This window comes from Danio rerio, chromosome 4 (assembly GCF_052040795.2).
Source record: "Danio rerio strain M-AB ecotype USA chromosome 4, GRCz13ab, whole genome shotgun sequence".
NCBI classification, from domain to species: Eukaryota; Metazoa; Chordata; class Actinopteri; order Cypriniformes; family Danionidae; genus Danio; species Danio rerio.
In genome coordinates this window covers 11,336,400-11,354,790 of record NC_141024.2, presented here as the reverse complement: position 1 = coordinate 11,354,790, position 18,391 = coordinate 11,336,400, and the positions used below count along the sequence as shown (strand labels likewise).

At 34.6% G+C, this 18,391-nt stretch overlaps 1 protein-coding gene and 2 long non-coding RNA genes across 28 annotated transcripts in view; 1 reads left to right on the top strand and 2 right to left on the bottom strand.

The window, feature by feature from the left end:
- Positions 1-601: 601 nt before the first annotated feature.
- The window catches only part of LOC108179116 (stabilin-2), a 23,967-nt gene continuing 6,177 nt past the window's right edge, over positions 602-18,391 (top strand). For 3 of the 26 annotated variants that reach the window (XM_087248039.1, XM_087248042.1, XM_087248046.1), the window contains exons 1-5: positions 602-806; positions 1,253-1,350; positions 2,739-2,836; positions 14,149-14,264; positions 17,874-18,023. In XM_087248039.1, coding sequence (XP_087104165.1) covers positions 14,232-14,264; positions 17,874-18,023 — 183 coding nt within the window. In that variant the 5' untranslated portion in view covers positions 602-806; positions 1,253-1,350; positions 2,739-2,836; positions 14,149-14,231. Of the gene's footprint in view, positions 807-1,252; positions 1,351-2,738; positions 3,158-3,515; positions 4,313-10,258; positions 10,733-10,940; positions 11,106-12,290; positions 12,381-12,550; positions 14,265-15,364; positions 15,436-17,617; positions 17,756-17,873; positions 18,024-18,097; positions 18,182-18,391 lie in introns of those variants that run through there. The other 23 variants (XR_015482768.1, XM_087248040.1, XR_015482770.1 and 20 more) reach the window with 22 other exon arrangements.
- On the bottom strand, positions 3,092-10,113 carry LOC147844641 (uncharacterized). Its single transcript, XR_015482797.1, has 3 exons — positions 9,978-10,113; positions 3,470-3,554; positions 3,092-3,238 (listed from the first exon to the last, which is right to left on the bottom strand). It is a non-coding gene; the product is annotated as an uncharacterized LOC147844641 (long non-coding RNA).
- Positions 15,360-17,449, bottom strand: LOC147844640 (uncharacterized). The gene is made up of 4 exons (XR_015482796.2): positions 17,300-17,449; positions 17,162-17,181; positions 16,373-16,819; positions 15,360-16,267 (listed from the first exon to the last, which is right to left on the bottom strand). It is a non-coding gene; the product is annotated as an uncharacterized LOC147844640 (long non-coding RNA).

Sequence of the window (18,391 nt, the reverse complement as noted above, 5' to 3'; positions counted from 1 at the left end):
ACTAGTAATCGAAAGGTTGCATATTTGATTCCTGGACCTGGCAGCAATTGAATGTGGGAAAGTCAATGAACTCTCCTAGTGGCAGTGCTGAGCAAAGCAGCCCCCAATTACTCCCTGGAAGCAATAGTGGTAGGCTCTGACCTCTCACCAATGTGTCAAAACAGAGCACCTATTGGGAACCCATTTAAATAAACATCTGCCCAAAAAAAAGGTACAGACTAGATGTTTGCTTAATAATTTCTTTTGACAAGCACACTACAGGCCCAGTGGCTCAGTGGTTAATTTTATTGTTGCACACCTCAAATAAGAATATAGTTGGGAATTTCAAAAGAAGTACCATTAAAATCCTTGAAGAGAACATCTTCAGTCGCATAGCGGTTAGAGCATTGTGAAGACTGGGGTTCTGATCTCACCGCTTCAAGCTGACAGCTCGCTCTCTGCAACTCTCACATGGTTGCCCACTAAAGCTAAGCCGGTTTGTGCTTGGTCAGTACCTGTATGGGAGACTAAATGACTTATCAGACTTTTAAATAACGCTGCCTTTAACGTTCTCCATCCGCTCCACCAGGCGGCGCGCGCGACTTCCCGTTCACTCTGAATCACAGCTTCAGGATGTTGACAGTGTGACGTTTGTTTTGGTGCAGCAGCAGCAGCACGAGTGTGCAGTTTTCAACACATAAACTGAAGATGACAGCTCAGCGACAGTGTTTTAATGTCACTAAACAACATTTAATGCAGTCCGACAACTAAAATAACCGACACACGCTGAGATAAAGGACAGGAATGCAGTGAAAAGCGACTCATCTGTAAGTAACTGTACAGTATTTCTCCTGCATTTCCTCATTAAGTCTTTATTCTTTGTACTTCAGTCGTAGTTAAGTTCATGTTTAGCACTTATTGAAGTGTCTTTAGTGATATGTTTAAGCAGAGCTCTCCTGTTTGTTAAACAGCTTTGTTTACATGCTGCTCTCTGTCACTGTCAGACATTTAGGAGCAAATGAATTGGTAGTTGCTGTTTAATATGTAAAGGCTCAGAGTTAAACAGCCTCTCATTATAAAGCAGAACAAGACATAATATGTGTCAACAAGTCAGTTTGTGAAGCTCTGATGTTCTGCTGTGTTTCTAGAGCTTGCACAGGCAATATTTAGGCTGTAAATGTGTATAATTCTGAATTATTAACTGTAATATCTGTCAGAGTGTGATGTTTAGATCTGCTGTTTGACAGTGTCTCTATTTCTGTGTTTCCTCTAGAGAATGAGGGATGTGTTTGGACCGTACAGTCAACAGAAGCAGAGCTCCGGGACGTTTGGACTACATTTACTGGCGTGATGGACGTCTGCTGCGGACAGGTAAGACCTCCCGCTCGTTTTTGTGTTATGTGCTATCGGTTACCATCACTTCCTTTCTGGAGAGGTCACCTCTCTAGAAAGGAAGTGATGGTAACCGAAACGGGGAGAGAAGGGACGGGGGTCTGGATTTTTATAGAGCTAAATTTTTTTTTTAGTAAAAAGCAGCATAACCCCTGCTGTACATGGCCCCGTAGGTCAGGGGAGGAACGTTTCATCCTCCCCCTTCATTCACGCCGACACTCACACATATTGCAGTGATCTGGCTGGGATGGAACCAGCGACCTCTTAACCCTTGAGGCAATGCTCTACCGCTGAGCCACAGTCACATACCTAATGATGTGCTGGAACTTATATTTGACCTGTTCGCCTGTAGGTTAGGCAAAGAGCAAAAGTGAGCTGAGCCTGGATTCGAACCCAAATTTCTCTGACATCGTTAAACATGTGCTCAGCCTGACATGTTTCTGATTGAAAGCTGAACGCTCTAACCACTGAGCCACAGAGCTTGTACATGTCTTGAGGTTTATAATCCGAATTTTGTTGGATCCTGTGAGCATATTAACAGTGAAACTCAAGCAGTAGTGGGATTCAAACCCGAGTCTTCAAAACATAAATCTAATGCTCTAACCACTGTACCATGGAACTAGTGTTTTACATCGAGGTTGTATTTCGAGTTTTGTTGGATCCCCTAAGAATTTTAACGGTGAAATACAAGCAGCTGTGGGATTCAAACCCGGGTCTTCAAAATGGAAATCTAATGCTCTAACCACTGAACCATGGAGCTTGTGCTGTCTCTGAGGGTGTAATGTGGGATATGTTGGATCCCCCAATGATTTTAACAGTGAAATTCAAGCAACAGTGGATTCAAACCCGGGTCTCCAAAATGGAAATCTAATGCTCTAACCACTGTACTATTGAGCTTGTGTCTTCCATGATGGCTGTAATTTGAGTTTTGTTGGATCCCCAAAAAATATTGACAGTGAAATTCAAGCAAAACCTGCTGTCTGAGGCTTTTAATTTGAGGTTTGTCGTATCTTTATATAATTTTCCACAGTGAAATTCCAGCAGCCGTGGGATTCAAACCCAGGTCTTCAAAGGGGAAATCAAATGCTCTAACCACTCAGCCAATGAATAGTCTACACGTTATACGTTTAATGACGTCTTCATATATCCACTTAGAAAACTATGATTTAAAGATATGTGACAGCAAGATTTGAACCCTGGGCTCTTGTGTGGAATCCCAATGCTCTAACCACTGAGCCACAGAGTTTGGTTTATGGTGATGAAGATGAAGCTGCTAAGAATCATTTGTTAAACAGGGCTTTAATGAGAGATTTGATGCATATGAGCACTTGTAATTCCCATTCTTTAATTGTTCCTCTGCTTTTAAGCCCCCCCATCTGGAGCAGTAGGAGGTGAGCACCAAGCGAGCATTTAGGAGTTAAGTGCCTTGTTCAAGATCAAGTTACTTCGAAGGAATCAGAACCAGGTACCACCCAACATGAATAGTCCAAGTCCAACTCACTGACCACTAGGCCACAGCTACCCAACCCTTTGGTTACTCTGTTACCACATGCTTTAGATAACTGAATGCTGCTGTTTAATAATTACTTAGAAATTGACAGATATTTCATCAAATAGAAGTTGGTGTTGAAACAAATGACTAAACCAGTTTTTATGAAGTTCATTAAATATAGGAAACTGGGTTATTTAAGTATTGACACAAAATTACAAACAATCATGATTCTTATGAAGAACTTTATTAATTATTCAAGCAATAAACAGCATCATTTGAACATTTAGATACTCTGTAGATGAACTGGAGTCCTGCAGATCTTGATTAGCTGCTGCAGGTGTTTTTAATCAGACTGAGGCTCATCAGGATCAGGAGCTACGTTAGACACACAAACATCATCTATCAACTGTTGTCCACATGAGGGAGCTGACTCACATTAACAAAAGAAACAGAGTATTGAACTTGACTAAACTGAGGCAATCCAGACCCCCGTCCCTTCTCTCCCCGTTTCGGTTACCATCACTTCCTTTCTAGAGGGGTTAACCCTCCAGAAAGGAAGTGATGGTAACCGATACAACAGAACACAAACACAAAAGTGAGTCTTACCTGACCATCAGCAGATGTCCAAAACGGCTGTCCAAATGTCCTGGAGCTCTGCTTCTGTCAATGGTCCAAGCACATCCCTTATTTCCTAGAGGAAATCCAGAAATAAAGACACTGTCAAACAACAGATCTAAACATCAGACTCTGACAGATATTCTAAGCAATACTTAATAAATAAATAACATTCATGCTTACTAGACAAATATTTGCAAGTCTACAGGTAACGATTCACTGAATCAATGATCTATTTAGAGCAAGTCTACATTTAATGATTCAATGATTCAAATGACCCATTTAGAGCAAGTGTACATGTAACGATTCACTGATTCAATGATTCATTTAGAGCAAGTCTGCAGGTAACCATTCAATGATTCATTTAGAGCTAGTCTACAGGTAACAATTCACTGAATCAATGATTCAGTCAAAGCAAGTCGACAGGTAACAATTCACTGAATCAATGATTCAGTCAAAGCAAGTCTACAGGTAACGATTCACTGATTCAATAATCCATTCAGACTAAGTCTACATTTATTGATTCACCGATTCAAATGACCCATTTACAGCAAGTCTACAGGTAACGATTCACTGATTCAATGATCCATTTAGAGCAAGTCTACAGGTAACAATTCATTGACTCAATGATCTAGTCAGAGCAAATCTACAAGGTAACGATTCACTGGTTCAAATGATCAAGTCAGTGCAGATCTACAGTAACCAATTCATATGATCCAAATTAAGGCTCATCCATTTAACTGGTTGCAAATTGCATGTAATGTCCTCTGAAGTGCACTTTGCAGTGAAAACAAATTACTGACTAACCAATGTAAAATTGTTAAATATCGGTGCAAATATAAAAAAAAAAATCAAAATAATATTTTCAGGCATTAAAATAATGTACATTTTTATTTTCTTATTATTATTTTTGATTCATTGAGTGTATAAAGGTTGTGACCCATTTCTATTTTAAAATGCAGTAAAGTTGTTTGGTGTCACAGAATCGACAACTGGAGTTTACAAATAAATGTAAGTGCAGCATTTTTCTAGGATAGTTGTGCAAAAAAGTTATAAATAAAGAGTTATAAAAATATTAATAAAATAATTAAATATGATAAATACATACAAATAAACATACACAAGCTAAATACAAACATGCATAAATAAACAAAGACGCAGCCTGCAATGTTCCTCACTATGTGTTTTATGTTTGTCATTTATTGTACAACAAGTGCAACAAAAGAATTTAATATAATCTGGCTGCAAATCTGTTTACATGTACTCTAAGCAGTGGTGAAAGAGTACTGAAAATCATACTTAAGAAAAAGTACCATTACTTTCCTAAAAATGTCGCGCAAGTAGAGTAAAAGTATGTAAATATTACTCAAAGTAGGAGTAAAAAGTAGAGCTTTCAAAAGTACTCAAGAGTAGTAAGAATTACGCTATAAAAGCTGATGGATGCATTTACATTTAATTTGTGCATGTGTGTGTAAACGTAACATTCTGTAGTGCATCTAGTTATTGCCCAGCAGGCACAAAGACGTTAATATTAGGTTAGATTTAGGTTGTGATATCAGGTGACCAAAATTCAAGGTCTAGCCAGCGTCTAAGGACAACATTATTTTGGATGTCCAATAATGACATCAAATGACATTGATATTTGGTTAATTTTAGGTTGTTTAAAAATGCAATGTACAACGTCAATCTGATGTCATGTTGATGTCTTGTGTCTGCTGGGTGTTTAAGGCCATTTCGGTCATCATACAGTAAACATACGTTGTCTTCTCATCAGTGACATGCATTGAAACAGTCTCTGGGTTATGTATTTTTTTACTTGGGTCAATACATATAAAGATTTTGAACATCTTCTTGGGCATTTTTAATGCTTCCAAACAGTTTGCTGCAATTATAAATCGCCCATGTCTTGAGGTAGTTCATTATGATGCAATTTACCTTCTATGTGCGATTTGATTGGACGGGAATCAATATATATATATATATATATATATATATATATATATATATATATTATTATTATTATTATTATTAAAATTTATATTGGTGTATTTTCTATTTTAGCTGATTTCAATCGATTTCTACACCAGCATCAGTACTTTCTGTTTGTTTGTTTGTTTTTTTGTTTTAAACAAATTGCATGTTTTTTAATGAAAATAATTTAAAAATAGTAGTTATTTTCCATATAATATATGCTTTTAATATATATTTCCATATATTTAATATATTTCCATATAATATATGCATTTTTTCTTCTTTAATTACAGCCTTGGATGTGACAATGATAAACAAAAAACATAAATTTTAAGACATTCATATTTAAGGCAGTGTTGGAAAAAAAATGTTTCCATTAAAGCCCTGAAAGGACAAAAATTTCCATGTCCAAACACTGTCATAAAAACATTTTTTTAACTTTCCCTCTCTTATATTTTTCATCAGTTCTAATCATAATAACCAAATTTCCTTTATTGTCAGAATTGTAGTCTTTTACATGCTTTCTTTACAAAATGTGAAAAGTAGTACTGATTTTAACGCAAAAAAGAAAAAATAAGTCAAAACATTGTTTTTATGACACCTATAACTCTCAATTTTTTTTTTACCAGTTTTGCACCAGTTTATCAGGAAGTGATGATTTAGTTCTCTTTGACTCATTGAAAGGATATTTTGGTTTATTCACAAATGTTTTATGTGATATTCCAGTTTAGCAAATGTTAATTCCTATCTTTGGATGAAAACATAGCTATTGTCTGTGGCTGCAATATACAGTGCTCAGCATAATTGAGTACACCCCATTCTAAAATTTTTTATTTTTATCAATTTCTCAATAAATATAGGCAATGTATTTTGGTGCATTTAAACAAAACAGATTTATTAAACAGATATATTTATTAAAATAATATTTTAGTCATTAAACATATTTAGAAATTGAAAGATAATGCAATTAAATTCAAGCAAAATATTGAAAAAAATAATTATAATCTACAAAATTTCAACCAAATGTTTCTTTTTTTTTTGCTTCTCTTGATTTTTCTTCTTTTTTTATTTATATTTAATATTTTTCTATAACATATAAATCTGGCTGTACTAGTTTTTGAACCGTTATTATGAGTTGTTTTTGTTAGATTAGCTCCAGATTTGGCTTCAGTACTGACTGATCTAATGTATATGCACAAATATAAAAGTGTATAGCTTCCTATTAAAAATATCAATTTAAAAGATGGGGTGTACTTATATATGCTGAGCGCTGTAGCTCTAGAGAAAGATACCTTTCAGAAAAAAAAAGACTCAAGCTTCATATATCTATTTGGTTTTAAGTAAACCAGTGTTAACACAAACGTTGTCTAAAATCTACCATATTAAAGAAAAACTGCATTTTCTCCAGGTGAAATCAAATTCAAGGTGTTCAGGGGCTTCTGAACTTCTATATGAAAATCAAGCTTACTTAAATAAAAAATAAAAAAAAGTGTGACCAAGGAATAAAACATTTGAAGATTTAAGTTTGATTAAAACAAATAATAAAATCAAGACTCATTAACCATCTTTGACCTACAGTAATATTCATAGCAAGGATGTGGCCTGATGGGGGGATTTCTAGTACAAATTATTTATTTTTGTCAAACTTTTTACAAAAACACATATTCAAACCACACACTTGACATGTAGCATACCAGCATACCCACACAATTAAAGCTGCATATAATTTTCATAAGACATGAATAAAGCGAGCATTTTCTTAATATGCCAAACTTGAAAAAAAAAATGGCACCATCAAGTAAAATATTTCACAAATTTAAATTATAAAGCCTCTCCATAGAATGAAAGCCTAGATATTAAGAAAAAATTCATCATTTTATAGTTAAATGATACTAAATAAAAACAGTTTAATGGGTTTAAATGATAATTTTTTGTCCAAAAGTCCTGAAGGAACTTTTTGCAAGTGTAGAAGGAAACAAGGGTGAAGTATTCAAATGTCAATAAAAACACTTACATTTATGCTGTTAGAATAAACACAGGGAAAATTATTTAAAAAAAAACTAAACTGAAATGGAGAAACATGTGCAAAGGTTTGCATGAGTGTTTAGTATGTCTGAGTAAAATATTAATATTTGTATGATTCTACAAATGTCTGATCACATCTTGTCTAAGTTTCCAATAAAATATTGTCATCTTTCTTTCTAGGAAATGTTAATTTGTCAGAATATAGGGTTATTCAACTAAACTGATTTCTGAACTCTTGCGAAAATAAAATGTGTTGTCTTTAAATGGATATAAGCTATGAATATAATCTGAAAACATGTCACCATATTTATGCCAAAAAAAATCTAAATAAAAACAACAAAAAACATGTTTTACTCATAAATATAAATGATTTCAAATCGGCAAAACATTTCAAGTGGATCTCTTTTTTCCATGGTTGATTAACAAGCTAAAACAATGTACACTGAAAAAAATGTCTGCAAAATTGTTGCAAACTATTTATTTGTGTTGAATTTAAACTAATAAAATTTAGTAATGTTCAGCATAAACAAATTGTTTACAACCACCTAACTTCGAAAGTAAACTCAAGGAATCATCTTTGAATAATTTTTTCAGTTTAAAAAAACACACATTATTTGTTCAAGTATGCACCTTTCATTGATTGTTTAACTATTTTAATGTGCAAAATATAAGGAAGAAAATAAAACGGAAAAATGTATTAGCTTTTATAGTTAAATCAAACTGTAGAAGTCAAGTAAAAGTACAAATCCTCCAAAATGACACTTAAGTAATCAAGTAAAATTACTTGAGTATTTTACACCCCTGTTATTATACTTCACACGAGTAATAATTTGTATCATTAAAACAGTAGTATATGAAACAATGAAAGCAACGTTTACTATAAATGTACCACAATCATATTGCATTACCCGCTTCAACATTAAATAACTCTTGCACAATATTAAACCTTAAATACCTCTTTTGAACAATATTCACCTTTATTACCTCTCTTGCACAATATCCTGCACAACGTTGTTCAGTCTCATGTTAAAGTACTTGTATAGCCTGTCTTATGTAGTTTAAGTATTTTATTTTATTTTATTTTATAGTAAATGTTAGTTATGCATAGTTTTTTTTTTAAATAGCTCTTATGTCCAGTGTCGTGTTTGTATTTATGATTAATCTAGCACCGTTGTCCTGCGAGACACAATATTTTATTCCTCTAGCTGAATGACAAGCAAACTCCACTTTACTTGACTTGAAGTATTTGTACAAAGAAAAAGACAGAATAAGAACATGTAAGAACAATAGTTGAAGTAAAGTTGGTTTAATATACCCATATTTGATCTTCCTCCTTAATAATATCATTTTAGAAAAGTACTCTATGTAAATTCCAATTAGAGAAATCATAATGTAAATTAAATAGTGCCAATGTTGTCAAGTGGTGCTCGCTGCAGAGTCATTTGAGGAGAGGTGAGCTCCAGAGAGGGGGAGCTTAAGCTTGAGCTCCACTTTTTTGCACTTCTTCTACGAGTGATGTCACTGGTTAGGGGTGGGGTTGGTGTACGCATTAAAACAGCTTACAGGAGGAGGAGCGACAGCTCATGCTCCCCCTCTCTGGAGCTCACCTCTCCTCAAATGGCTCTGCAGCGAGCACCCTCTCAATGTTGTTTTGAAGTCATATTTACATGCAATTTCACACCAAAATATTTAAACTACCATGTTAAACAATATATAAAGCGTGTCACAAGTTGTCACTGAACGAATGTACGAATATAAAACCAAATTTACCGAGTATGAAAGCATGTCTGGTAAACAGTGAATATGTAGATTGAGGTAAATTTGTTTTTATGTTCGCCCATTAGTTGTGACACGCTCCCTCCATTGTTTACTATGGTACTATATTGCAAAATTGCATGCCAGTATAATTTGTATAATAAGCAACATTGGCACTATTTATTTGACTGAACAATGTAGTACTTTTGTCATTGGTCAAACATGAACAAATGTGCGAATATAAAACTAACTTTAGCCCAATTATTACAATTGACTTTGAACAATGTACTTTGGTAGTCATTGACTGCTAATATAATTTCACTATTTAGAATTTTCTTACTTTTCTGAAATTATATTATTAAGGAGAAAGTCTGAATATAATGTGAATCTTAAACCAACTTTACCTCAATACCACCATAATCAAACAATTCATGATTGAGGTAAAGTTGGTTTTATATTCACAAATTAGATCAGTGACAACTTGTGACACGCTTACTATATAATATATATTAATATATTAATTAAGCTTAATATATAATAATAATATATTAAATTGTTTACCATGCTTTGAATATTCGCTGAAATCGCATGTAAATATAACTGAAAACAACATTAGCACTATTTATTTGACTGAACAATGTTGTACTTTTAATAGTCATTGGCATTTAGAGTTATTAAGGAGAAAGTCTGAATGTGTGAGTGTAAAGCCAACTTTACCTCAATAGAACAATACTGTAAATATACTCACAGGTGAGTCGAGTTTCACTGCATTCCTCCACTTTATCGCAGCGTGTGTCGGTTGTTTTAGTTGATATGTTGTTTAGTATATAGTATATATGTTGTTTAGTGACTTTAAAACACTCTCACTGAGCTGTCATCTTCAGTATTCAAAACAGTTCACTATCCAAAACAAATGCCATGCTGCCAAGAAGCTGTCAGACTAAACGTGAAGGCGCGAGCACTGCCTAGTGGAGCGGATGGAGAACTGCATGACAGATTCTAACACATAATCGTATAATAATAAAGCCTGCAGGGTTAAATATGTATCAAAGTTGGCTAGACGAAATTAAAATCACTCAAACACAATTTAAGTCATTCAAACTCAAGCTAAAGTCGATTAATGTGCACAATGCATATGACCAAAGTTGATTGTCAGCTCCCTCTTGTGGCTCCCCTCCTGAAAAAAAACTGCTTAAACCAGCCTATGCGGATTGGCTGGTTTTAGCTGGTCAACCAGGCTGGTTTTAGTTAGGCTAAAGGATAACCAGCTAAAACCAGCTATGTCAGCTGGTTTTAGCTAGTCATTTTCCAGCCTTGCCAGCTACTAGGACCAGACTGGAAATGGCTGGAAACAGGAAGTGGCCAAAACCTCTCTAAAACCAGGCTGGTTAACCAGCTAAAACCAGCCAACCAGCCTAGGCTTTTTTTAGCAGGATCATAAATGTATCAGAAGGATTAATTTGTAATCAGTACAGGACAAACGTCAATATTAGCCAGTTCCAGGTAAGATGACATTTCATGCATTTTGTAACCTTGATTTTTGTGTGTGTCTGGGCTTATGTTAAAAGAAAGCCAGCTTTGACCAATGAGTTCAGCTGTTAAATTGAGAGATGTACTGTTGTGTTGAATGCAAGCACATGCTCAAATTGTAAACAAGACTTTTCGTTTTGCAAATTTGTCTTTATTTGTTTAAAATTATGGTGTGGCGAAGCAGTGGCGCAGTAGGTAGTGCTGTCGCCTCACAGCAAGAAGATTGCTGGTTCGAGCCTCGGCTCAGTTGGTGTTTCTGTGTGGAGTTTGCATGTTCTCCCTGTGCTCGTGTGGGTTTCCTCCGGGTGCTCTGGTTTCCCCCACAGTCCAAAGACATGCAGTACAGGTGAGTTGGGCTAAATTGTCCGTAGTGTATGAGTGAATGTGTGTGTGGATGTTTCCCAGAGATGGGTTGCGGCTGAAAGGGCATCCGCTGCGTAAAAACTTGCTGGATAAGTTGGTGGTTCATTCCGCTGTGGTGACCCCAGATTAATAAAAGGACTAAGCTGACAAGAAAATGAATGAAATTATGGCGTAGCATGTTAGCTCACAGTTAGACACATTTGTTTACATATTCATGCAGTGCGATTGGGTTGTTGTCATGACATTGCGTTTCCAAAAATAAATATGGTCATCGTTTTCCCCCAAACAATTATTTCACAAAAATTAGTTTACAGCAATTTTCAGAACATTCCCTGGATTTAAATGGTTTGAGTAAAATTGTAATTATTACTCTTACAATTTTTTAGTTTTTAAATCAAATGCTTATGTTTTTCAGATGCCACATTTTTGAAAGCCTGCTTCATGCAGATCCAGTGTCAAGCATGGTTTGCTTCTTATTGTGGCTTCTTTTGGTTCCAGCAGTTGGACAAAAAAAAAAAAAAAAACCTTTGGGTTGTGTTTTTGTAATTGAGCCACTAGATGGAGACAAGGGACTGTCTTTATTTTGTAAACGAGTCAGTGACTGAATCATTCATACGTTTTTCATCCCAATTTCGTCAAAAACATGAAATATTGACTGAATATTTGCATTTGTTTGCTGAGTTATACAAAAACAACACGGTCAACCACACAATTTTATTATCCATTGCCTCTTAATCATATTCAAATATAACACAGTCAAATATAAAAATGAAACCAATATTAGTGCGTTTAGTTCGTTAGATACTTAGTTAGTTGCGGGCACACTTTACGGTTGTTGTTGTTGTTTTAATGCATGCTCACTGTATAACATGCCTAGAGTTCATTTGAATAATTCTTACTAAAAATTATTTATATTAAATTATTATTTTATATCTGAAGTATGATTGTTTATTTATTTATTAGCAAAATTGACATAAAAAATCTCTTTGAATTATTGATTTGCTATATTTTTAATTTTCTTGTCATTTTAACATTTCTCCTAATTCTAATGGTTATTTCTATTTTCTCGTTTCTTTTTTGTGTATTTAATAAAGCAGTAGAACTATTTTTCATGAGTTCTAATATCTGTGATTACAGTAATAATAATGCTTCATTTGTTTATTATCAGATGAGCAGAAAGAGAAGATGCATGTACAGCCAGCTGTTGCATGGAGACACATTGCTGACCATTGGTCATTCTTGTGACAAAATCCCCATTGTATGTACATTATACAGTCATTTTGTTTTCACAGCCTTCAGGAATTCAGCATGGACCTTTTTTTTTAGAATATCCATTTATTTTACCAAAAACACTGTTGTTCTAAATCTAAAGCTCTTTAGGCTTATATCAATGTTTCAATATGCTTTACAGCTGAGAGAAGAAACAGGTACACTAAACACCAATCACATGAAAAAATTTGTGTAAAAATGAAAATATTTATTTGGTCAAACTTAATTGTTGTTTATAGCATTAAAAAAAACATTAAAAAAAAAAAAGTAAAGCAAAAGTGTGTTCTCCAGAAAACAGTAAAGAACACATCAGTGTGTGAACACAACTGTGAAAAGAACACAACTGTGTGTCCATTACCTGCAGAAGCGGCATGTGGGCATAGGGTTTGGTCATCATTCACTGACAGCACTAGGCTCCGATGAATTCCTCTATTCTTTTAGAATTTAGGATTTAGAAAAGGAGAAAATAGGGTAGGTAAAAAAAACTATATATTTCAGATGGGTGGAAAACCAATTTTTTTCTGGACCAGAACAGCAGTGTCCCATCCCCATTGGCCTATATATTTTTACATTTGTGGAGTGTGTATGACTTTCTGCATAAGTGTAGCATTGTGATTGGTTGTGTTTAAAAAAGGCAAGCAAATTGATTCCTGTTAGAATTGTGTTTTAGGTAAAGAATTGTGTGTAGTGTTTTGAAAAAAAAGTGAAAATTGAGATCAAGGCTTTAAAATATCTTCTGCTTTTGGAGATTTGAGGTGTAGTTTTGCATTTTGAGTGAGAGGTTTCAGAAACTGTGTGACAAAAAAAAAAAAAAAAAAAAAAAAAAAAAAAAGATTTTGTGTGTAAACAGTTGGGAAAAAAATAAGCAAAGACATCCATGCTATATTTCAATTACATGCAAAATTGCTTGTTGGGTGTGAACCAGGGGTGTGCAAACGTTTGGTCCTGGACGGCTGGTCCTGCATAGCTGAGCTTCAATACTAATCAAACACACCTGAGCATGCTAATCAGTGTCTTCAAGATCACTTGAAACCTATTAGCACGCGTGTTTGATTAGAGTCAAGCTGCAGTCACACTGGCGTTTGATAATGCGAAATTCTGTCATGCGGCGCTGCAAAAGGGGAGGGATAAAACAAGATTATTAGACATAAAAAAAGCGAGGGATTGCTCCATATTATAAATTTCTGTCCAGAGAGGTCATGTTTTGATCCTCGATTGGTCTCAAACAGTCAAGTGATGCAATTTCGCAGGTCAGAGTTCACCGATCTTGAACTTTGCACTGCAGCAACCTGCAAAACTTGATGCATAACCCATGCGTTTCCGGTCTGACGCATTCGTGCGTATGCCAAAAAAAGTCTATGGAGGGGGAAAAAATTAATCTATGGGAGGAAAAGCCCAGTGACCGCAGCTTTAGAGCTAAACTAAACATTACACCGAAAGAACAAGATTAGTTGAATTAGAAACAGCTGCACCTCATTAACTGAAGGTGTGGTTTGAAATTGGTTTATAGCTTCACATTAATTGCAAATACCCCTCACCTTTTGGATTTCTAACTGGGTCAAATGCTTTTGTGACATGCTTACATAGGGTTTGATAAACTTGTTTTAAATGTAGCTGCTTGGTAGGTAGCTCATATTACTGAAGTTACATTGCAGGATTTCAGGGGAATGGAACATATTGTGAAAATATTCATCTCAAGAAAACTAAACATTTGTAGAGTGATTTAATATAATACATTGTATTATCTTCAACCCAAGCTATAGATGCATGTGCAGAGAGGAATGGAGGTTGCTCAGCCCATGCTGTGTGTAAGCATACTCTTCCCAGAAGGAGAATATACATGTGCCATCCAGGTCATGCAGGCAATGAAAAAGTATGTACTTGTAAATGTAAATGTGTACTTTTATAATTTGTTTGTATGGTAGTGTACACAATTAATAGTAAATGTTATTTACAACATCAAGTAACATATTAGATGACTAAGAAACTGTTTAATTTTACTTTCACATTGTATTTTAATGCCTTTGTGGACATCTTCCTTAAGCCATGAATCCATGCCTAGATGGTGTAAATGGGAAATGCCCTGTTGATGGTAACTAGTCACAAAAGCCCTAATAAAGAGGCTAGGACAAACTTACTAATTAAATGGTAAAAAAAATAAATAAATAAAATTTTTTGGATTGCTTGTAAAATTGTTATTACAGCAGGTGTGTCAGACTTAGTTCCTGAAAACCATATCCCAGTAAAATTCCTACAGATCTACATGTTTTCTACCATTCTTTAAGAATGAGTTTAAGCAAGTGTCTAATTAGGAGTAAAAGCCAAGTTTTGCAGATCTATAGCCCTTTAGGACATGGAGTTAAACACCTCTGCATTGAAGTATATAAAAACAATCATGTATAGCTAAAAATGTATTTTGTATACTTGAGTTTGGGGCACAAGCTTTAAATTTGTTTATTGCTTTTACAATGCAGATTGTGTTAAGACTGCTTGAAGTTTTACCCTCTTGAAGCGTTTAATTGCAACATTGACCAAAAACACCAGTCTCTAATTACAAAAATGCTCTCAGATCCTGGTTAAAAGTTATTTTAGGACACCAAAAATTCAATAAAATGGTGCCGCAACTGCAAAAATTTTTATAGCCCATGGACAAAAAAAAAAAAAAAAAAAAAAAAAAAAAAAAAAAAAAAAACACACCATTCAACAGAAATAGGTTAAGAACATTTAATTAAAACCGAAACTTCAATTCCTAGAATCACAATCCTGCAATCACACAGATGGAGAGACTTGTAAAAGGCACCCTGCAGAAAAGTACAGTAAACACAAAAACAAGGATAAATTTGATCCCCAAAGCAACCAATTTATTTTAGGAAACGGCACAGTAGGGATCTGCATAAAAGGCAATTTGGGCAAGTTTAATCTTAATATTGACATGCATTTATTCTAGAAATTGTTTTTTTTTTTTTTTGACAGGAAAATTGTATTTATCTTGGAAATCATGGCCTCTACAGTATTTGTCTTAAGAACAAACTTATAGAATGCAGGTAAGAGTGAGAAATGCAGCATACAGGGGAGTGTTAAACTTAATGACTTGGTTGAAGCTGAAAACCAAGCTAAATATCTCATTTTAGTATACAGACATTAGTGTTATAAAGCCGTGAATCAGACATAACGGCACAATTATTAACAAAACTTGATTTCACAACAAGTATGCACAAAGGCTACGAAAACTTAAATGCTTAAACTGCAAACTTTAAATAATTTGCAACCATTTACAAGCATTTCCTGCAAACCTAAATGTAGCTTCGTTAACATTTTACATTTAAAGAGATTTGAGTGGAAACATTTAGCATGGTTGTCCAAATATCCTAATTCTTAAATTAAAACTTTTCAAAAAAGTGGGTTTAAAAAAAAAAAAAAAAAATTCTTCGCAGTTAAACAATTGATTTGTCAAGTTAGTGCCTATAAAACTTGAACAGCCCAGATTTAAGGAATAGAAGATACCTCAAACCTTCTCCAATATACCTACCTGTAGTGTAGCCCAAGAAAGACTAATGGGACTTGATTAGCTCTACCAGGTGAAGTTAATTAATGTTTAAGCCAAACTCACTCTTGGAGCAGTACTTAAATGTTAACTCACCCTCACTTTCCAAACCTCTAACATGCACTTGTGGATCACAAAATAGTAAAGTTTAGTTACAGAATAGTAATGTTAATTATAGAAAATTGATAAAGTGTGAGAACATCTCTAGTTAAACTTACCTGCAGTTAAGACAGAGCTGATTAGATGGATCAGGTGGACAATTAGGGTGTAAGCTGAAATCATGCTCCTGCAGCACCCAAATAATTAGCTCACTTTCCAAACCACAAATTATCCTTTAGGAAATTAGAAAGTTAAAATTACAAATAATTAGATTTCAGGTGTATTTATTTAAAAGATTGAAGCAGCAAAGAGTTGAGCACTCAAAATAATTCACTCACCCTTACTTTCCAACCTCAACCTGTGGAACATAAGGATTAGTTTAAGAACGTAGGCAGAGGGACTTAGATTAACCAGGTGCATTTAAAATATAAGCAGCAAGAATTCAGCAGCACCCAATTGTTCACTTATCCTTACTTAACAAACCTGAGAAAATGACATCTTTGGGAGTCACATTAGAACTGATATCCCATGATGGGAAGCAGACACGCAAAAGTAAAAAAAAAAATAATAATAATATTAAAAAATTCTTCATGCATTTATTTAAGTTGCATCAAGAGTGAAGCAGCACCCAAGTGTTCACTTACCCTCACTTTCACACATCAACTTGTGGAACTTAAAAGGGTTGGACGAGGAACAAAGCTAAGGAACTTGAGTAGATTGAGGTGCATTTTAGATTTATAATTCAGCAGCACCCAACATGTTCACTCATTCATTTTCCAACAAACCTGGAAAGAAAAAAAAAAAAAAAAAAAGAAAAGAATTGTTGCAGCAAGAGTTACAGGTTACAGCAAGAGTTAAAAAAGGTTCTCACCCTCACTTTAAAACATAACCTGTCGAACCTAATAAAATGTTAGTCTAAGTACATAAGGCTGAGGAACTTTAACTAACCAGGTGCATTTAATTAAGTTTGAAGGAGAGAAGCAAAAATATAAAAAAAAAAAATTAAAATAATAATAATAAAAATGAGTTAAACCCGAGAAAATTAGACAGGCACTTGATTAGGTAGTTCAGGTGCAATCAATTGTGGTTAAAGCTTAACTAGAATAATAAGTTAATGAAAAACTCACCTTATTTCCAAACCTTTAACCTGCGAAGCCAAACAAACAGTATGTTAAAGATTAAGCACACCATTAGAATCCACCAATACCATACAAAGAAAGGAAAAAGGCCTTATAACAAGTATTGGTAGAAACGGTTTCATTTACCTTTACTAAAAGCAGGATATTAAACAACAAGTGACAATGCCGCCCTGCAAAACAATAACTGGAATAAAAATAAGCATTTTAAAAATGAATAAATCCCTTACTAAAAGTCACCATTCAAGAACCACAAGCACTGCTCCCATGAAGCTGTTTACAGCAAATGGCTGAAGCTGGCTATTTAAGCACTAGAGGTACAAAGAGTCTAGAATCTCATTGGCTGACAAGTTGAACGATCGTTTGCTCGTTAAAAGATTATGCAAGCTGACTGGCTGGCAGACTGCAGTAGTGAACCTATTAGCTTGCAGCACAAGCTGAAAGATCAGTCAGGATTGTTGACGCAAGTGACTGATATCTGCTGACACTTTAAACAGTAACTTATATAGGAACAGATATATACTAACTCAAAAAATTTCAATGATTATTTAGTAAACGCAAAATTTAAAATTTAATGGTGCCATTGTAAGCTGAAGCACAACATTTTTAACCTTCAAATAGTCTTTATATCTACATAACATAATGAAAATTAGTAACATGTACTGTGATGTGATTTGACTAATATGTTTTGCTTTTTGTACAGTCAATAGATCTTCTAAAGCGGACTCCTGAAAACACCAGAATCATGAGGTACCACATAGTGTGCTGCCGGACCCTCCTTCCACAAGACCTCATGCAGCCTCGTAACCTGACCACACTTTCTGGGGACATCCTCTCCATCACATACTCTGAGGTACAGTGTGCCTGATGCATAAGCAAATAACACGACAGCAAATGAAACATATTAAGCACACGATTTGTTTCCAGGATACTATATACATCAATAACAAGGCCAAAGTGCTGTTCAGCGATATTGAAAGCAGCAATGGGACTCTGTTGGTTAGATTGCTGGTAATCATGACAGTTTCCATATTGTAAAATGACATTTCATTTTACTTCAGCACATCACCATATTTGACAGAGAAACATAGTTGGTTTGATGGTATTAAGACAACTTGATTTTGTCAGATGATACAGTTTTCTTTTATTCTGCCACTATTAATGCTAGGTGCATTACCATAACATTTTTGTCTTTATTGTTAACTCCATAACTCCTATCTT